The following is a 17,436-nucleotide window of genomic DNA, read 5'->3' on the forward strand; positions in this document are numbered from 1 at the left end:
CAATTTATTTTTATTAAAAAATGTTATAAGATATGCCTGCACCACTTGCATATATATCATATGTAAACTCTACCATTTGACAAGACCGGATGTAGATTTATAGTTATGTTGCATTAATATTACAGTCTAGGAGCTTCTCAGAGTGAGAGCAGCCAATTTGAGAGACACCAGATATTAGCACTGAAACCAAAATTCCTCAATCCAACCTTTTTTCACTTGTGTCCTGTTAGACAGCTTATGTTCTCATCACTTCGTCCGAAAGATTATTTCCGGACCGCACTGAAAGTAGACAGCCGTAAAAATTACGTCTAGTGCACTGAACTGTAGAACACAGTGCCTTCTCCAAATCTTGGGCACCAGAGATCTGAAAACACTCTTTCAACTAATATAAAAGCCTTGAATTAATGGAGAAGCCATAACTTTCTAATCCCAGCAACCTTAAAAACGTCTATATAATTTGGAGACAAAATGGGGGTGAAAGGGCATTTAGACAACACAGTTTGTTGAAGGAGTGGAAACTGGTGATCTGGCAGAGGGGGAGTAATGTTGGGGGGTGCATGCACTTATTTGGGCCTAGGGCAGCAGAAAGCCTAAATATGCCACTACCGATGAGCTCTCTTCTAGTGAGGCCATATTGTATAGCCATCACTCAATTTTCTTTTTAGAGTTTGAACAGTGGCTCTCCCACATTGAACGATTCCCTCAGTTCACTTATTAGACGAGACACATGCAGCATTTTTGCCAAGCACAAACATTTTACATTGTGCCCTCACTAGAGGCTGCTGTAAATGTGAAATAAACGCATGCCTCCAACTAAAAATTGCAACCAGCCACAAAGTGAAACATTTCAGCACCTTTTAAAGGAAACATGTTACTCTCCTTTGAACCTTCATTTACCCAGTTGGCACGAATATTTCTCACTCCACATGAAATTCGTTGAGTTTACCTTTTACTTTAAAAAGTGGTTTAGATGTTCAGTCCAGTTGACAGATATTGGTCTTGGTTACCCGCAACGCGCCACATTGAATAGCATAATAGGTCCGAACAAAATTAACACATTCATAAAGCATTTAAGGTACTTTAGTCATGTCCGACGTTAACTTTGATGACATCCTATGTCTCTGGCATGGCAATATTGAAGAGTTGCATCAATTTATAACGTGGCTGAACAATGTTCACCCCATCTACACTTCACTGCTTAATGTAGCAAAGAGATTGATTTTCTCAATTTAACCGTCAGACACAGACAATAGATTACATACCACATTGTATACCAAACCCACAGATCGCAACACTTTTCGAATATTCTAGCCAACATCCCCAACATCTCCGTGACAGTCTTCCACACTGTCAGTGTTTGCACCTACGGCGCAACTGTACCAAGAAATCAGATTACATCATTTGAGCAAACAATACCATTCATAAATTACTTGAAAGGGTTACCCATTACATTTAATGAAAGGAACCGCTAAGAGTCTGGTTTACGAATCGAGAAACGCCTATGCTCTGCAGAACAGCAGAAAAATACCAAACGGATCTGTGCCTGCATCACCACTTTTCTCTAGATTTACTCCCAATTTGAAACAACTAGTTCTCAAACATTGGACAAATTAACCAATACACTATTGTTTTCCCTCAAAAGGCGTTACAACATTTGGCCTTGGATACCATTACCAGGTCACCTAACATTGCCAGATCATTTGGTAACCTATCGATGTCACCTATTGGGCATAACCCATGTGGACACTGCACAGCATGTCCCTTAACCCAAAAAAAAAAAACATTGTCACTTATAAGAACTTCTCTTGGACTCTGCAACAGTTTACGACTTGTCAGACCAAATTAACTATGTATGTCATTGTCTGCCCTTGTGATCTGTGGTACATTGGCATAACCACATGGAGCACCTGTACCCGCATCAAAGAACACCGATCAACTATTAGAACAGCTCAGACTCCAGCTCCCCTGGTGAAGCACTTTTTGGAGAGTGGGAGCTCAGTCAATTACTTAGTGGTTCATATTGGAAGCTATTCACCCCGATAACCTTTCCACCATACGCAGTTTACATAAATTAGGGCAGCACGGATTTTGATTAGGCACACAACTCTGGTCTCAACTCTGGTCTCAATCAGAACATTAATTGGTCAATTTTTACTTTAAAGTGACCTTTACGTTTAAAGTAAAGTGAAAGTTGCACTCTATGTACTTTGCCGGCATCAGTACTTTACTTTATATGAAGGCTGTTTGTCATCCTGTATGAACTTTCACTAATTTAGTCGCAAGAAGTGGGCACAGATGTGCCATCTCAGACTAGGCTACATGTTTGAATACGGCTTCAATCTCTGAACTTCGTTCCAAGATGGCCGCCTCTTGTCAGTAGTCCGTATGCTCACATGGACTATTTTTGTGTGCCCTTTTGATTGTCGTGCATCGCGTCGGACATAATCTGCCAAGTAAGAATTTACCGGTACACTGCAAGCAACAGTACGAATTGTGGCTTTGACCAAACGTCACGGAATAGCAGTACCTCACGTACAGATTTTCAGAGACTGCACCAGTCTTTCCAGCACAGGTTATTGCTCAGATATATATAGTTTTGGATATACACAGTGGTGGTTACACATCATCTGACACGTTTTTCTTCCCATATGTTTGGTGACGGTACAGGGTTGCACTGGTTTTCCAATTCAGGGCCAGGTGACGGTCCCTTGGGGCTTTTCGCTCAGATCTTGCTCGGTGTTATTCAGTTTTACAAAACTCATTACTTGGTGCATTACGCTATATGTGGATTTCTTTCCACTTTTACAACTTGGCACTTATCTTCAACACAATCTCATTTCACTCCTAGGCTCTATGCAGTCATTATTGACAGCATATTTTTTGGTTGCACCATAAGAGGATTACCTGCCATCTCTCTAGATGCAGTGTTGGTAGGACTACATTGGATGTTGGGATTGTAACCCCAATTTAGACTGAAACCACCTCCATTCAAAAGTAATGTAATGGTTTGATATCTCTACTTCAGGTACTTGATTTATACTTTATTAATGGCCGGTTAGTCCATTTAACATTTTGAAACTTTAGGGAGCCTATTCATTTACACCTAGTCTATCGTATCAGTCTTTCAGTATCCACTGTTGCTGGGAATTACAGATTATGTAAATCAACCTACGCACCGTTGTATGCTGCTTGGATTTGATGTCCTGAGGAGGGCTCAGCCCCTTTTTGGTTAGAATGTGGACCCTTATTATTGGCCTGAAACTTAAGTAGAGTCAACATACAATTTTGAGGGTTGTTTTACCCACTTTGTTCCAACAGCGATTATCTTCTCAACAAGATTAGTTGCTATTCAAATTGTGTTGTCATTCTGGTTAACTTTACGTTCCAGTGTACATATTCAATTTTTTGCCTATATGGTTACGTTGTGTTGATCTTTTTGTATTGTTTTAATTCATTGAATATTGTTCTTTAGTTTTGTAAAAGGATTTTCCTTGTTTTATTCTCAGTGTTTGACTTGCATCAAGAAATTGATCCACAAATAACCTGTTCAGTTGATAGTTATAAATGTTAAATTGACTTTTGGTGCTGGATTAAATAATTATATTTTAATTTGTTGCATTTATATGTATGTGTTTGTTGGGCTCATGTAGGATTTATGTCCAGACTTTTTAAATTGTTACTTCTACCAATTTCTGTTAACGGAATATAATAGCATTACACACGCACTCGCATGCAGAAGGCCTTTGTCCTTTGCAAAGACTACGTTAACACCTAAAAATCTTTTTATTTTCAGATCTGAGTGTTGCAAGCAAGCCTATATTTGTACAAAACAAAAGGTAGCACACAATGTTGCACATCTGTCAATCTATAATCTTTAATGTGCTGTAATTTGCATTATCTTGACACAACTGTACCAAGGTTTTACAACTACCAGTGACACTTCAAAAGACGGCTTTAGAATAACAAAATTAATTTAATTTGTTATCCTTTTATCTGCAACGATAATTCATATTGCAAACCAGAAAATTGTACATTACAAAAGCATTAAAATTGACCACACCACTTTATTTGAATCCTCTTGCGTGTTTGGTTACAATGGCAGACTTTAGAGGAGACTACACTACAGCAATGTTCTTTGGCACAGAGTATGTTGGAGTAAAACCAGTTCTCATGCTATGCATTTCCATCACCAATACATTCAAAGTGAGCTCTCTCACAAATGTCAACCTTATTGGCTCGAATACTTGATTGGCTACCCAGACCTTTTTTCATTGTGTAATAACAGGTCATAATGCAATAGGGCTGCGGCACCTGTTCTCGTGAGTCGGTACCGATCGCCTTGTACCGGCCCCAACCTTGTAGGCCTGTTCTACAGATGTGAAAAACCGCCAATTTCCCACTGTCAAAATTCAATGAGGCCCTTTATTTATGAGGCTATTTATTATATAGGCCCTCTGGAGAAAACTTCATCATATGCCATCTTCTAAAAGGCTGTGGGAGGCAGCGACCCGGGATCCAGCCACTTCTTCCGTTGCTCCTGTTAATTTCTCAGAGCTGTATGAAGGCACTTATGTTTGTTTTCCTACCATGAGCGTTTGTTAGCTGCATTGTGGATAAGGGAGTGCCCTTTTCCCGAAGTATGCCCACTGAATTTTCACAGCATTTCAAACTCCAGCACAGATTACTGATGAACTTAGACCATTGAATCTGTTCTTGCCTATCCTTTTTTCCCTGCCACATTGATTTTTTGGCAATTGATTTAGACACATGCCATACGTCAAACTGATTTCTTTTGTGTGGGAACCTCTCCCACATTACTTTTGCAATGCCCACATATCGGACCACTAAAACCATTTGTAATCCTCCAGATTGAAAAGGTTCAATGTATTTTACAAAACCATGCATCTCCGTGGCAACAGAGAATGCACATTTAGTTAATTGTACCACCAGGGAGCATGCCATTTGAGTGTTCAAGTGCTCTCCTTAGAGACTGAGCACGCTTTGAGATCAGAGAGTTGGAGTCAACATCTTTTGCTAAATAAGACATCTATAGATGTGTTTGGCATATGGAGAGGTCCCCTGAATGAGTTGTACAAGTTCTTTGAAAGGGACCATATGCACCCACATAAGTTCCCCTCAATGCATAGTTTGACGGATGTCCATTTTCTTGATGTACAAGTGTACTGCGAGGACAATCTGCTTAAAACAAGAATTTTCACTAAATCTGATTGTAATAGCCTGCAACTAGCTACCAGCTTTCATCCTCAATGGACACTCAACAGTGTTCCATTAAGCCAATTTATGTGGTATCAATTGAACATCAATTAGATAGAAGACACAGACAACGGGTTGAAAGAGAAATTTGCACAGAGGAGATGGGATCTAGAGCTAATCAAAGCGGTGGCGAAGTAGAGCAAATTCCAAGAGATAACTTATTGAAATAAAAATATGCAAAAGAAAACCCCTCATTGGTTTATACATCAGCCTACTCCGCAAACAGCCGGAAAATAAAGCAGATTGTGAAGAGAAATTGGGAAATCATGTTAGATGGCACCTTAGAGAAGCTATTTTCAAGTCCACCAGTCTTCGGATATAAAAAAAAAAGCATGGCAGAAAAAAAATAGGAAAAATGACATTTATGGTTATTCAGGTTAACTCAGTCCAGGCTCTCCCTCCTTCACAACTGGTTGGGAACACCTGCACCCGCAGGCAGACCCGAAAAGCTAGCAGCAAAAGATGGCAGTCACTAATAACCTTTAAGGGGTGGGGCCTAGGTTTCACCCACACCGGGCCCACACCTTACCCCTAAGTCACCAGCGTTCCACAACCAATTCCTGTGGTTCTGCCGATGGCAGGAGAATGTAAGTATATGCTTACTGTAGGGGATGGCTGGGTGGTGGTTGTGAAGGAGGGAGAGCCTGGAATAAGAACCTGAATCACCATGAAAGTAATTTTTCCTTTCTCTTGCATCCTGGCTCTCCCTCCTTCCCAACTGGGTGGGGCCAGACTAAAAAGCCTTGGTAAGGGTGTAGGAGGCAGTATGTATGAATTCAGGCAAACAAGTTGCGAAGCACCCCTTAACAGAATTTTGCATAATTTCTAGAAGATGTATCCATAGCAAAGTGCTCGTAAAAAGCAAGCGGGATAGCCCAGGTAGACACTTTACAAATGTCTACAATGGGAACATGCCAGGTAAAGGAGACAGATGCTGACTTGGCTCTAGCATAATGAGCCCAAAGTCTCTGCGGAGTCGCAAGCCCTTTCATGTCGTAAACCTTGGAGATGCAGGAGACAACCCATCTAGCGATGGAAGCTTTAGCTACTGTATTGCCAGGAGAAGGACCACCATAGGTACCGAAGAGCGGGTCTACTTTTCTAAAAGTTGTGGGTGCCATCTAGATAATATTTTAAGGCTCCAACATCTAGGTTATGTAGTGTTTCTTCGGCTGCAGAAGCATGCGGTCTAGGAAGAAAAATGCAAAAACCCATTTCCTGGTTTAAATGAAAGTCAGACCACCTTTGGTAGAAAGGAGGGGACCGTACGTAGGACAACTTTATCCTTATGGAACACTATATATGGTTTCTTTGAGGAGAGAGCCTGGACCTCTCCAATCCTTCTAGCGAAGTAATGGCTACTAAGAATGCCGGTTTCAAAGTTAGAAATTCTAATTCACATCAGGCGATAGGCTAGAAAGTTTTTTGCATTAGGGCTGCTAAGACCGCATTGAGATCCCATTGAGGTGGAGGTTCACGAATAGGGAAATGTAAGCGTAGAAGCCCCTCAAGTGCCTTTTAATGGCTTTGTTGGAAAGAGAAAGACTTGCGTTCTTTACTCAGGTAAGCACCAATAGCTGATAAGTAGTGTTTGCACAGGTCTACTTTGACACCAGTGGAAACTAGATAAGACATTAAGCACATGACATCAATAGAGGCCTTTAGAGGGTTCAGGTCTTGGTCCAAGGCCCAGTGACAAACATAACAGTTTCATACAATATTGTTTTAGTAGAAGCTTTTCTACAAGCTGGCATGATGGTTCCGTGTTGCTCTGACAAATTTAAGTGGGAAAAGGCTAGTTTTTCAAGAACCAAGCCTTCGAGTTGAGCAATTGAGGGGAGGGGTGAAGGACCTGCCCTTTCTGTTGAGTCAAAAGATCTCTCAATGATTGAAGATCTAATAGAGAAGTCCCTGCTAACTACAGAAGCTCTGGAAACCAGATCTGGTGTGGCCAAAACGGGGCTATGAGAATTTTGAATTGGAGTAATATTTTGTGCATTAATGGGAGAGGTGGGAGCGCATAAAGTGTTTGGTTCGACCAATCAAGATGTAGAGCATCTCCCAGGGATTGAACACCTTTACCTTGTCTTGATGCAAACTGAGGACAGAGTTTTTCTGGATGGAAAAGAGGTATACTGAGAGATGGCCCCACTTTTGAAATAGGTTTGCTACTGACTGTTTCAGCTCCCACTAGTGCGGTGCAGACTGCAACCTGCTTAGTTTATCTTCTAGGATGTGCTTTCCTTCAGCTGGGACGCCAACAAGAAAATGGGTTTTTGAACGGCCCAATTCCCATATATTCTCTGCTAGGGGAGACGGGGGAAGGGAACGAGTACCACCCTGCTTGTTGATCTAAAACATTGCAGTGGTATTGTCCGTTCGAATTTTCACCACCTTACCTTGAAGTGAGGGAAGAAATGATTTCAGAGTGAAAAATATGGCTTAGTTCCAGGCAGTGGCGTCTCCAGGAATCAAATTTAGGAGAGTCACAGAGGGGGCCAAAGACAAAAGTAGGGGGAGAACATGGTCACTGCTCGTCTTAGGTTGGGGGGCACAAAGTTTCACTGGGGAAGCCCCGGCCCCCCCTAACACCCCCTAGCGACGCCGCTGGTTCCAGGACATTTAAGGGGTTCTTTTCCTGAGAGGACCAAAGACTGAGTGATTAGACAATGGGCTCCCCAACCATACTTCGAAGAGTCTTATGACTATTTGGTGAGAAGGTGGAAAAGGAAAACCTGTTAACAGGTTCTCTAGTGAGTTCCAGAGTAGAGAAGTCCTGAACTTGTTTTGGAATTTGGATTTTCATTTCCTGGAAATTCAAGAGCTGGTTCCAGTTGCGATCAAGATGCCACTGGACCGTTCACATATGGAGCCTTGCAAAGGGAACTAGATTCATGCAAGAGGCCCAACAGCCTTTGCAACCATCAAGCTGTTAGTGGCCAGTAGCAGGATTCTGGCCCCACAGGGTATTGAGTTTTGGTTCGATGTCCTTGTAGGAGTGCACCAAGGAGTCTCTCAAATTTGTGCGTCTTTTTATGGCAAATCTCGGGGTGTACAGGCACGAGTCGCCATCATTCAATATAGGCCAAAGTTTTAAAACTTCCTTCTTAATTTTGTCAAAGGTGAAAAACTGAGCACAGCCGTGATTTGGTTGTCTGATTCTTTTTGTTTGGCGTGATGTTCTAAGGTTTGCTCTCTGGGAATGTTCATAGCTCTTTTTCGGGCTTGTTTAACTAGACATTTTGGATAGCCCCTCTCTCTCAGTTTGGTGGCCTAAGCTGATTGGCGGTTGTAATCGGTCAGTTGTGAGCAGTTCCTTCGATATCTAAGGAAATGTCCAAACGGTAGATTCTTTTTTAGACTGGCCGGATGGTAACTCTTGTATGTGAGTAATGAGTTTCTGTCTGTGGGTTTGTTGAAGACAGTGCTCATGAGGGTCTCGTTCCTGACCTCCAATGTTAGGTCAATGAAATGCACTGTTTTTGCTGTGGGTTTCAGAGAATCTCAAGAAAGGATTTTGATTATTAAGCCACACCATAAAAGCTGAGAGGTCTATTTCATTGCCTGTGAAAATCAGGAGCACGTCATCGATATACCTTGACCAGAGTTGAGCCCCGAGTACAACAAGACTACCTGGAGTCAGCGCATTTGGTTTTTGAATCCCCAATACAACAACTCTGTGGATTCCCTGTTTTTTTAACGAAAATGGAGAGAAAAAATGAGAAATTGATTGAAGAATATTCCACCATTCTTCTTTTTCCTCGTTTTAACCTTCTGCACCCGCTTAATAGAGAAAATCCATTAAAATTCTGTTTCTGTTCATCTAGAAAGCGGCAAACACATGATCCATTGTGGTCCAACGTGTTTTTTAGCACGGCACAGTGCATTCACATACGCTTGTAAGTTTATTTAGAGACGCGTTGCTCTTTCAAAACTTTACTCTAACAAAGAAACTGTGTGTTTAAGTGTGAACATTAAACTGGGTAACTCACAGTAGGCAATCCCAAAACGGTCCTCGTCGTTATATATACAGTCCTGCTCAACTGCTGCCAGCTACACAGTGCTGCTCCTTGGGCACTCAGCTCTGAAAATTAAACTATGAATAGAAGGGGTTATGAGCTTTTCCTGCTCTCCTACAATTTTAGGGGAGTGGGGCATGATCTCCATTGTAGGAATGGTGGGGGAATGTTGTGTGCTTATTCAGACCACCCTGCCTGTGCCTCCTAGTAGCCTTCATTTATATTTATCAGTACTTAAATGTCAGAAATTAAGACACTATGGGATGATACAAGTATCGCAGTTTGTTAATTATTCAGTAGCCCGGGATGTAATGCATACATCAAGAAAGCATTGTATTTTGCATTTGTTTTGTATTGGTATGTGTGTACAGCACTTTATAAAAAGCACTATCCAATATATAAATAGTTCAGTAAACAAATGCAAATGGTAAAAGGTGTAGAGAAGACTTTAAAGAAAGCTTAAAGGGGAGAAGACGTGAGACTTTCATTCCACCTCCCACCCCTGCCATGGACTCCCACACCGACTCTGCCCTTGCTAATCTTCACCTCTCCATCACCAACACCCTGGACATCCTTGTCCCGTCATGAGGATTCACATGAAGCCTGCCTCCAAGCGCAACACCGGGTATGATTCTGACCTAGCCTCTCTGAAACGTAAGTGCAGAGTTGCTGAATGGAGGTGGCAGGCTTTAGGCACGTCCACTGACAGACTGGCCTGCCGCCTGCTCAAAAAGCAATACAGACTCTCCATCCCCTTGAAGAAGAGGGATCATATCCAAGTCCACATCTCTGGGGCCACTAACACGGGCAAACAGTTTAAAATATGCAAGGAACTCACCAATCCTACTGTAGTCTCCACTTCTCCCCTGCCTTCCCTGACCCTCTTACTTCACTGACCTCCCACCCCTTAACCAAAAGTCAGGACATCCTGTCCTCACTTCTCTTCACCCCTCCTTTCTCCCTGCCCAGCTCTCAGGCCTCCCTTGCCCCCCCCTTCCCCTACTCTCCCCTTTCTTGACTACAACACCGGGTGTAGTCTCTAGGCAAGTCCTTTCTATGAAAGTCTCCTCCAAACAGGTGCTCCCCTGCTTCTCCAGACCAATCAAGGAAAACATTGCCTCCCTTGTGCCAGCCTTGGCTGATTTCTGTAATCACTCCTTTGCAACTGGCTTGTTCCTGCTACCCCTCAAGCACTCCCTTGTGCATCCATGCTTCCAAAAGCACTCTGCCGACCCCTCCTCCCAAGCTAACTATCACCCTATCTCCATTACCCCTTCCTAATAAAACTCTTGGAGATGGTCATCTCCAAACTGATCTAACAAACTGAATCTGTTGGTTGTCCCCACAACCACCAGTCTTGCTTCAGAGCAGCCAGAGGCACAGTAACCGCTTGCCTGAACACCCATGAAGACGTCCTCTCTAATCTCGATTCCAACGCTCCATCCGTTCTTATCCTTCTTGATCTTTTATCTGCCTTCAACACAGTCAATCATGTTACCCTGAGGAATCTGCTCCAACACCCTTGGCATCACAGGCCTGGCACTGTACCGGTTTGTCCTCATTCCTCTCCGACAGACAGCCATTTTCTCCACTCCACCTGCCGCATCCCTCAAGGCTCTATCCTCTCGCTGCACCTCTTAAACATCTACCTGGCCCCTCTGGCCCACCTGTACTTCTCTCCTCACTTTCATTGCTATGCAGACTACATGCAGCTCACCTTCAAGCTTCCCTCCACTGCCGCCTCTTCCTCCTCTCACCCCCAACTGCTATATAGGCATGTTGTGCTACCAATGATCTCTGCCTTGATGCCAGTAAAACCGATCCTTTTCATTGGGACCCAAGCTCCTTCCTTCCCTCCCTCGTACCCTCTGGCCACCCTCCCCTCACCCTCGTGAGGCAAGAAACCTTGGGGTCATGTTTGACTTCTCTCCCGCTCCTTCTCTCCTCACATCACAGACCTTGCCAAGAAGGCAAAATATCCGCTGCACCTCAGAGGCATTTTCCCTTTCCTCCCCCAATAACTCAATGTCTCTAGAGCTCTGGTACTCTCTAGGCTGGACTATTGCAACAGCCTCTTTCCTCAAACTTCCTTTATCTTCCCTTCGCCCCCTTAAATTAATCCAGAGACTATCCTTAGCCTCAAGCCCAGGGACTGCTTCTCTCCAGCCCTAAAACCTCTCCACTGGCTCCTGGTTGCTGCTAGGATAAAGATCAAGACCCTCTCTATCATCCACAAGGCTTTCTGGGGCCTGGGACCCCGCTGCATCCAACCCTCGCTCCCTAGATACCTCGCTGATAGAGCCAGTCGGTCCTCTAGCTCCAACTCTTTGCAGATCAGACACTTCTGTAAGCAGAGCCGGGGGTGGGGGAGCTCTCCTCTGCAGGAGTATCCCTCTGGAATGGTCTCTGCCCCTCTCTGGATTAAGCCGGATCTGATTCAGTTCTGGAAGCTCAAGACCCTCCTTTTCTCTTCTTTCTTCCCTCTCTCCCTCCCCTGCTAATGCCAGTCGCTGCAGTGACTGGCTGCCTGGTATCCCTCCAAGTTCCACAGGGCACCAGGGCCTCTCCCCACCCAGTCCACCCCATTCCTCGCACTTAGCATGTGTACACTCACCTCATGCAATCCCTTCCACTTGCCCACCTCGCCTTCCCTTATCACCAGCCTAGCCCCTGTGGCCCTCGTCACCCCCTCCTATACCCCACCCTTTCAATGGTGCACTGTCCTCTTTGCCCTGCACTTCCCTTCCTATCCTAGCATTCTGCTTTCTTGCAGACCGCCCTACCCCCCTGCACCTCCTGTTACTGCACTTGCACAATCCTAGTGCACAATGCGCAAACTGACGGAGATATCCCGGGTAAACATACGTGGAGAAGGGGGGCTATCAAAATAATACACTGTCTACTGCTTTGTGTCGGATAACTTGAGGATAAAGGTGTATCAGTTTGGGAAAATCCAACAGAAATCAAGCGATCATGACCTATTGGCAATCTCAATATCCCTGTTGGGACCAGTGAAATGTTTGGAGAAAATGGGGGTGGTGGAGTTGAAATGGGTAAAGAACAGACTAAGGTTAAGGGATAGGGCAGTGTCACAAATAGTTAACCAACATAAAGTAGTGGCCCAAGCAGACCCTAATACTGTTAATTATCTTGGGATACTGAATGATTACTCTCAAAAAGGGAGTGGTAAGGGAAATGGTAAATTGGCCAGGAAACATGTATATGATCAGGAATTGGTGATGGTTAGGCGCCAAATGCGAGCTGCCATACGAAAGATTGCAATGGATGGTGAAGTGTTAAAGAAGGAAAGAATGCAGAAAGTCAGGCAGAAGTATTGAAACTGGCTGACAGCATCCAGGATAGGGAAAGCTCAGAGGGATATAGAGCATATGCAAAATAATTGTATGCAACAAGACCTTCTGAAATCTCTTGGAACTAATCAATAATGGAGGTACCTTCAGAGCGGGAAACTCAATAAGTATTGTTGTGGAAGAAGCCTGGGTCTCCCATTATACATCTTTTTTCGAATCCCGGGTGGGTAGAGCGTGAGTAGGAGGCCCTGAATCCACAAGGTGGAATTTTGGATTTGATGAGTGTGAAGCTCAGGTAATTGGGAATTTGAGCTCATCTAGAGCACCAGGGCCAGATGGGTTGTCTATCAAGAACTAAAGAAGAGCAGCAATGGGGGACACTTTTGGTGGTGAGATTTTCCCAGATCATGAAAAACAAGGTGATACCAACCTCTTGGTGAGAGGCAAATATTGTCCCGATCTTTAAAAAGGGGGACAGGGCGGATCCGAAAGAATTACCATCCTATCGCACTCTTTGATTCATTGGGGAAACTATTTGCAAACGTACTATTGGGAGTCCTAAAAAAAGGTATGGGCGGTTGAGAGTGGAATCCTGGACCCTAGGCAAACAGGGTTGTCAAGGGGGTGGGGACAACTCTTAACCTCTTCATAATTAATATTAAAGAGGCCACTGGATACAAAAACCTGCCTGTAGCTACCATTTATGGACCTTGAGCAGGCATTCGACAGGGTAATCTGTGGAAAGCTTTGGGCCACGTTGAGAGCCAGTGTCCTGTAGATCTAGTTGAGGCTATGGAGGCCCTGTATTCTGACATCAGTATGGATTAGACGGTCAGAGGCCATCTAACTAAAAAGATCACCACACAAATGGAACTAAAGCAGGCGTGTGCACTTGCACCCCTATAGTTTTGTCTCTACATTGCCGATTCCGCGTCTTTCCAAAAGGGCGTGGTAGCCTTCCCCCCCTCAAATTAACTCGATAGAAGTCCTCTGGATCTTATTTGCGGACAATCTAGTCTTCGTGGACCCAACGCCAACTAGCCTACAGCAGCGAATGGAATCATTTTAGAAAATTCCTTACCGAAAATAGAATTAAGGTCAATGTGACGAAGTCCAAAGTTTTAACCATGTCGTCAGCCCGCAAGAGTGGGGGGGTGGGGGGGGATTTCATGTGGAGAGTGGGCAATAAGCCCCTCGATGTAATGGAATCTATGATTTGTCTGAGGGGGGTGATAAATAGGAACTTGAACAAAAAGGGTCAATACCTTCATCTAAGATCCAAGTGATCTTCTTTAACTAATCAGGCTAAGGCCCTGCATCAAAGATATGGAGGTTCTCGTTGGTCCCGGTCATCACGTTTTATTAACAATGCTCTAAACACAAGAGAAGTTCAATGGGCCAGGAAATGGCCGGGGGTTAGGAATGCCCAACATAGGTTCTGCAAGGAAAAAGGATGTGTAGAAACAAAAGGTACACCTAGTAACTGTCTGAAGCTTTAAAGGGATGTGAGAAAATGTCTAGAAGGGCATTCGAGTGCTTGTTTGCTAGGGCACACGCTTTGGTTGGAATGGGTGCCCCTTGGCAAAAGTAGCCGCCTTACCATTGCTGTTATGAGGTAGGTAGAATGTATGCTCAAAAAAGCTGTGTAAATGGATGCGGAGTGATATGAATTTAGATTGAATAGAAAGCCTGCAGAGAGTTGAGGGACTTTCTTTCCTCTGCTTTTTTCTTCTTCCTTTGATGTCCTCCTTGGTTTGACATAGGTTGTTTTAAAAGCAGTAGGGATTTGAAACAATCTGGTTTATTTCATTTTAATTTATTGAATGTAATAGGGAAAATTGACTTGTGATAATGGTGGAGGATATGTATGTTGAAGGTTTATATTCTGTGTTTCTAAACCAATAAAACATGAATAAAAAGATGGAATTTTGCAAGGGATGCTTGAGTAGAAATCGAGAATACAAATTGCTTAATGTAGCATTGCTGCTGTACCATAAGAACCAATTATAGGACTACTCTGTTGAAAGCACTGCATTTTCTATACACTGACAAGAGATTACCTGGTAACCTAATACTTTCATATTTTAGCTACACTTTATTTAGTTTGCCGTCCATAGTTGTAGTGGACTTTTTAGTACACACTTGAGGCAGGTATTGCCAGATATATATGGAACACCCCTTCATTGTTATAAGCTAGCCTATTCCTCAGAGGGTCAGTTGAAGAATTTCCTACATAGATTAAGCTTATAATTAGGTAGTCTGGAAACAATAGCCAAGTGCACTGACTTTTATTGGCAAAGTTCCTCAATGGGTATGTACTAAAGCATATTCCTGTACACCTGGAACACAAGTCCTTACTCATAAAAAATTGGAATAACTATGGCATAAAGGATTCAAGGTAAATATAGACAAATTAATATTAGAGCTTCAAAGAAACTAGTATCAACCCAGGTGAAAAATCACAACCTGTTACATAGTAGCCCAAACACCCAAGGACTATTGATGGCCTGAGATCCTCAGAACCTACATTGAGCTAACTTTACACCACAAGTAACCAATCCAAGCTTTTGGATTGGATACCAATTTTGCCATAATCCCTGAAGAGGTAGATACTAGTGTGCTCTTAATCCAACTCTAATATCAGGTGCGTAGCCAGGGTGTGAGATTGGTCTAAAGTTATGACATTCTCCAATGAGTCATTGATCGGTACAGCTGAATTGCTCAAATACAACTAGCAATTTTAAGCAAGGTAATACGCCTATAGGTATTATTCAGGACACATGTCAAGCCATCAGTGCTAATACAAATGAAACAGGTCTTACCACAGTCCTTTTCATCAGTTTCATCGAAACAATCCGGGTTGGCATCGCATATCCAGCTTCTTGGAATGCAGCGTGACTTCTCGTCGCAGCGCAAAGCACAGTCTTCTGTGGGCTTCCAGCAGTCCATTTCATCAGACCCATCAGCACACTGCGGAACACCATCACAGCGGAACCGCTCGTCAAAGCACTTTTTCCCATCCAGGCATCTGAACATACCTTGAAATATCAAGAAAACAGTTCAGACGTGCAGTCAGCGGATCAACTTTAACAAGCTAGAGGGCAAAGGTTGGTAGCACCTTAGTCAGATGGATAGGTTCACAGCAAGGTAAACAATATGGCCAACTATCAAGCAGAAGAATTTCAATAACTAGAGCAATTAATTGAAATAGGAAATTTAGAAAGGTTAAGCTGTTAACAGTGGAAAGCATGCGTGTTTTTCAAGTATTAAGGGGAGTGCTGCAACACTGAGAAGAGGGTTCTCAGTAGCATTAGCAGAGGGAAAGGGTAACTGGCCATGCAATTTGAGCTCCTCCAGCTACCATTTAACTCTTAAAGAATGTAAACTGGTGGGGAAACGGGGAAGTGCGGGAATAGGAAATGTATGGCAGAAATGCATTACATTTAATTGGATAGTGCACTACTTTGCACCAAAGATACAGTACATTTCAAAACCTTAATTGAAGGCCTGCAATGTTTCCAATGGAATAGTACCAGTACCTCCGAGTAAGGAAGTCTCACTTTCAGTAACCATGCGGTGTAAGAAAGGCCACTATGCTTGTAATAAAAAACGATAGTGTACAAGCGAAAATATAGCAAAGCATAATGGCCAAAATTAAAGTGAATTGAGAAAAAAGTCTTCCTGAAAGAGCAAGCGATACCAGTCACAAATTGTGTAATTTGTTGGAAATGTTGCCTTTTGTTTGTTTAGCATGACCAAAGTATACCTATAGGAACATGCAAGCTGCAACTAAAGACATAAGTGCTTAAGGATATATCCAAGTCTTTCCTTTTAAATTAAATTTGAAGACTGGTTTATCATTGCTGAAAGCATAGTAGAGAACCAAACAAGAACAGTGCCACATGTGGTAAAGACAAAGCACAGAATTTTGGAGTGCAACCATACGTGATGTCCTGGGTCCCAAGCACAGAGAATATAAATTGCACTTTATCATAGAAAACTATATATGCATAGAAAACTATATAATTTCAGTGATTGTTTAATTTGAACTGAAATGATGCAAAAGGTTCCACTCAAAAGGTTTTATCCAAGACCCATTTATTTATGCCTTTCATGTATTTTGTACATTGAATTACATTATGCTCTTAAAACTTGGAAAAGACTGGTTGACCTATTTCTGTTGGAACTTGAGGGAGGAGGGACTTTAAAATGTTTGAGAATTCACCTCCCTGTAGAAACTCTGTTCAGGAACGGATTACAAGACATGAGCCCACACAACCATTGATAAAACTAGTGAAAGGCAGTTGCCAAGGAAACCGCCTCATACATCTGTCAGATGCCTGCTAAGGGGATTGGGCTCTGAACTTCAAAGTAGACTTCAGCATACATCAAGCACAGGCTCAAAAAATCCATTAGTTGAGCTTGTGTGGCAGTTGTCTAATCTCCATGAGAAGCCCAAGACATGCTACCTTGACACATTGTCCCTAGACCATTACAACCAATGGCACTACGATGCTCTATCCTTCATAGCCCCCACAAGAATCCCCCCCACCAATCAAATCCTTCCCCCAGGTGGTTCAGCCCTTCCCACAGGACACAGGATTCCTTTAACTAAGACATTGAGAGGTATGTTCATCTACATAACGATTAGCTCAGCTAAAAAAACATTGTGACCCATTAAGGGTTACTGACCGATACATTTCTCATTCTCGTTTTAGTAATCCTCAAGGTAATTGAAAATTGTATACAGAGACAATATGAGATACCCCGGATGAACCGCATCACGTGGCCTGAAAAAAAAACACTTGTGAAACTTAGAATGAAACAATCAA

General features: G+C 43.0%; 1 protein-coding gene across 1 annotated transcript in view; it reads right to left on the bottom strand.

The window, feature by feature from the left end:
* The window catches only part of LOC138510849 (vitellogenin receptor Yl-like), a 909,900-nt gene that overhangs the window by 132,012 nt on the left and 760,452 nt on the right, over window positions 1–17,436 (bottom strand). The window contains exon 18 of the mRNA XM_069626522.1: window positions 15,427–15,642. Coding sequence (XP_069482623.1) covers window positions 15,427–15,642 — 216 coding nt within the window. The remainder of the gene's footprint in view (window positions 1–15,426; window positions 15,643–17,436) is intronic.

This window comes from Ambystoma mexicanum, chromosome 6p, assembly GCF_040938575.1.
Source record: "Ambystoma mexicanum isolate Mex_15411 chromosome 6p, UKY_AmexF1_1, whole genome shotgun sequence".
Lineage (NCBI taxonomy): Eukaryota > Metazoa > Chordata > Amphibia > Caudata > Ambystomatidae > Ambystoma > Ambystoma mexicanum.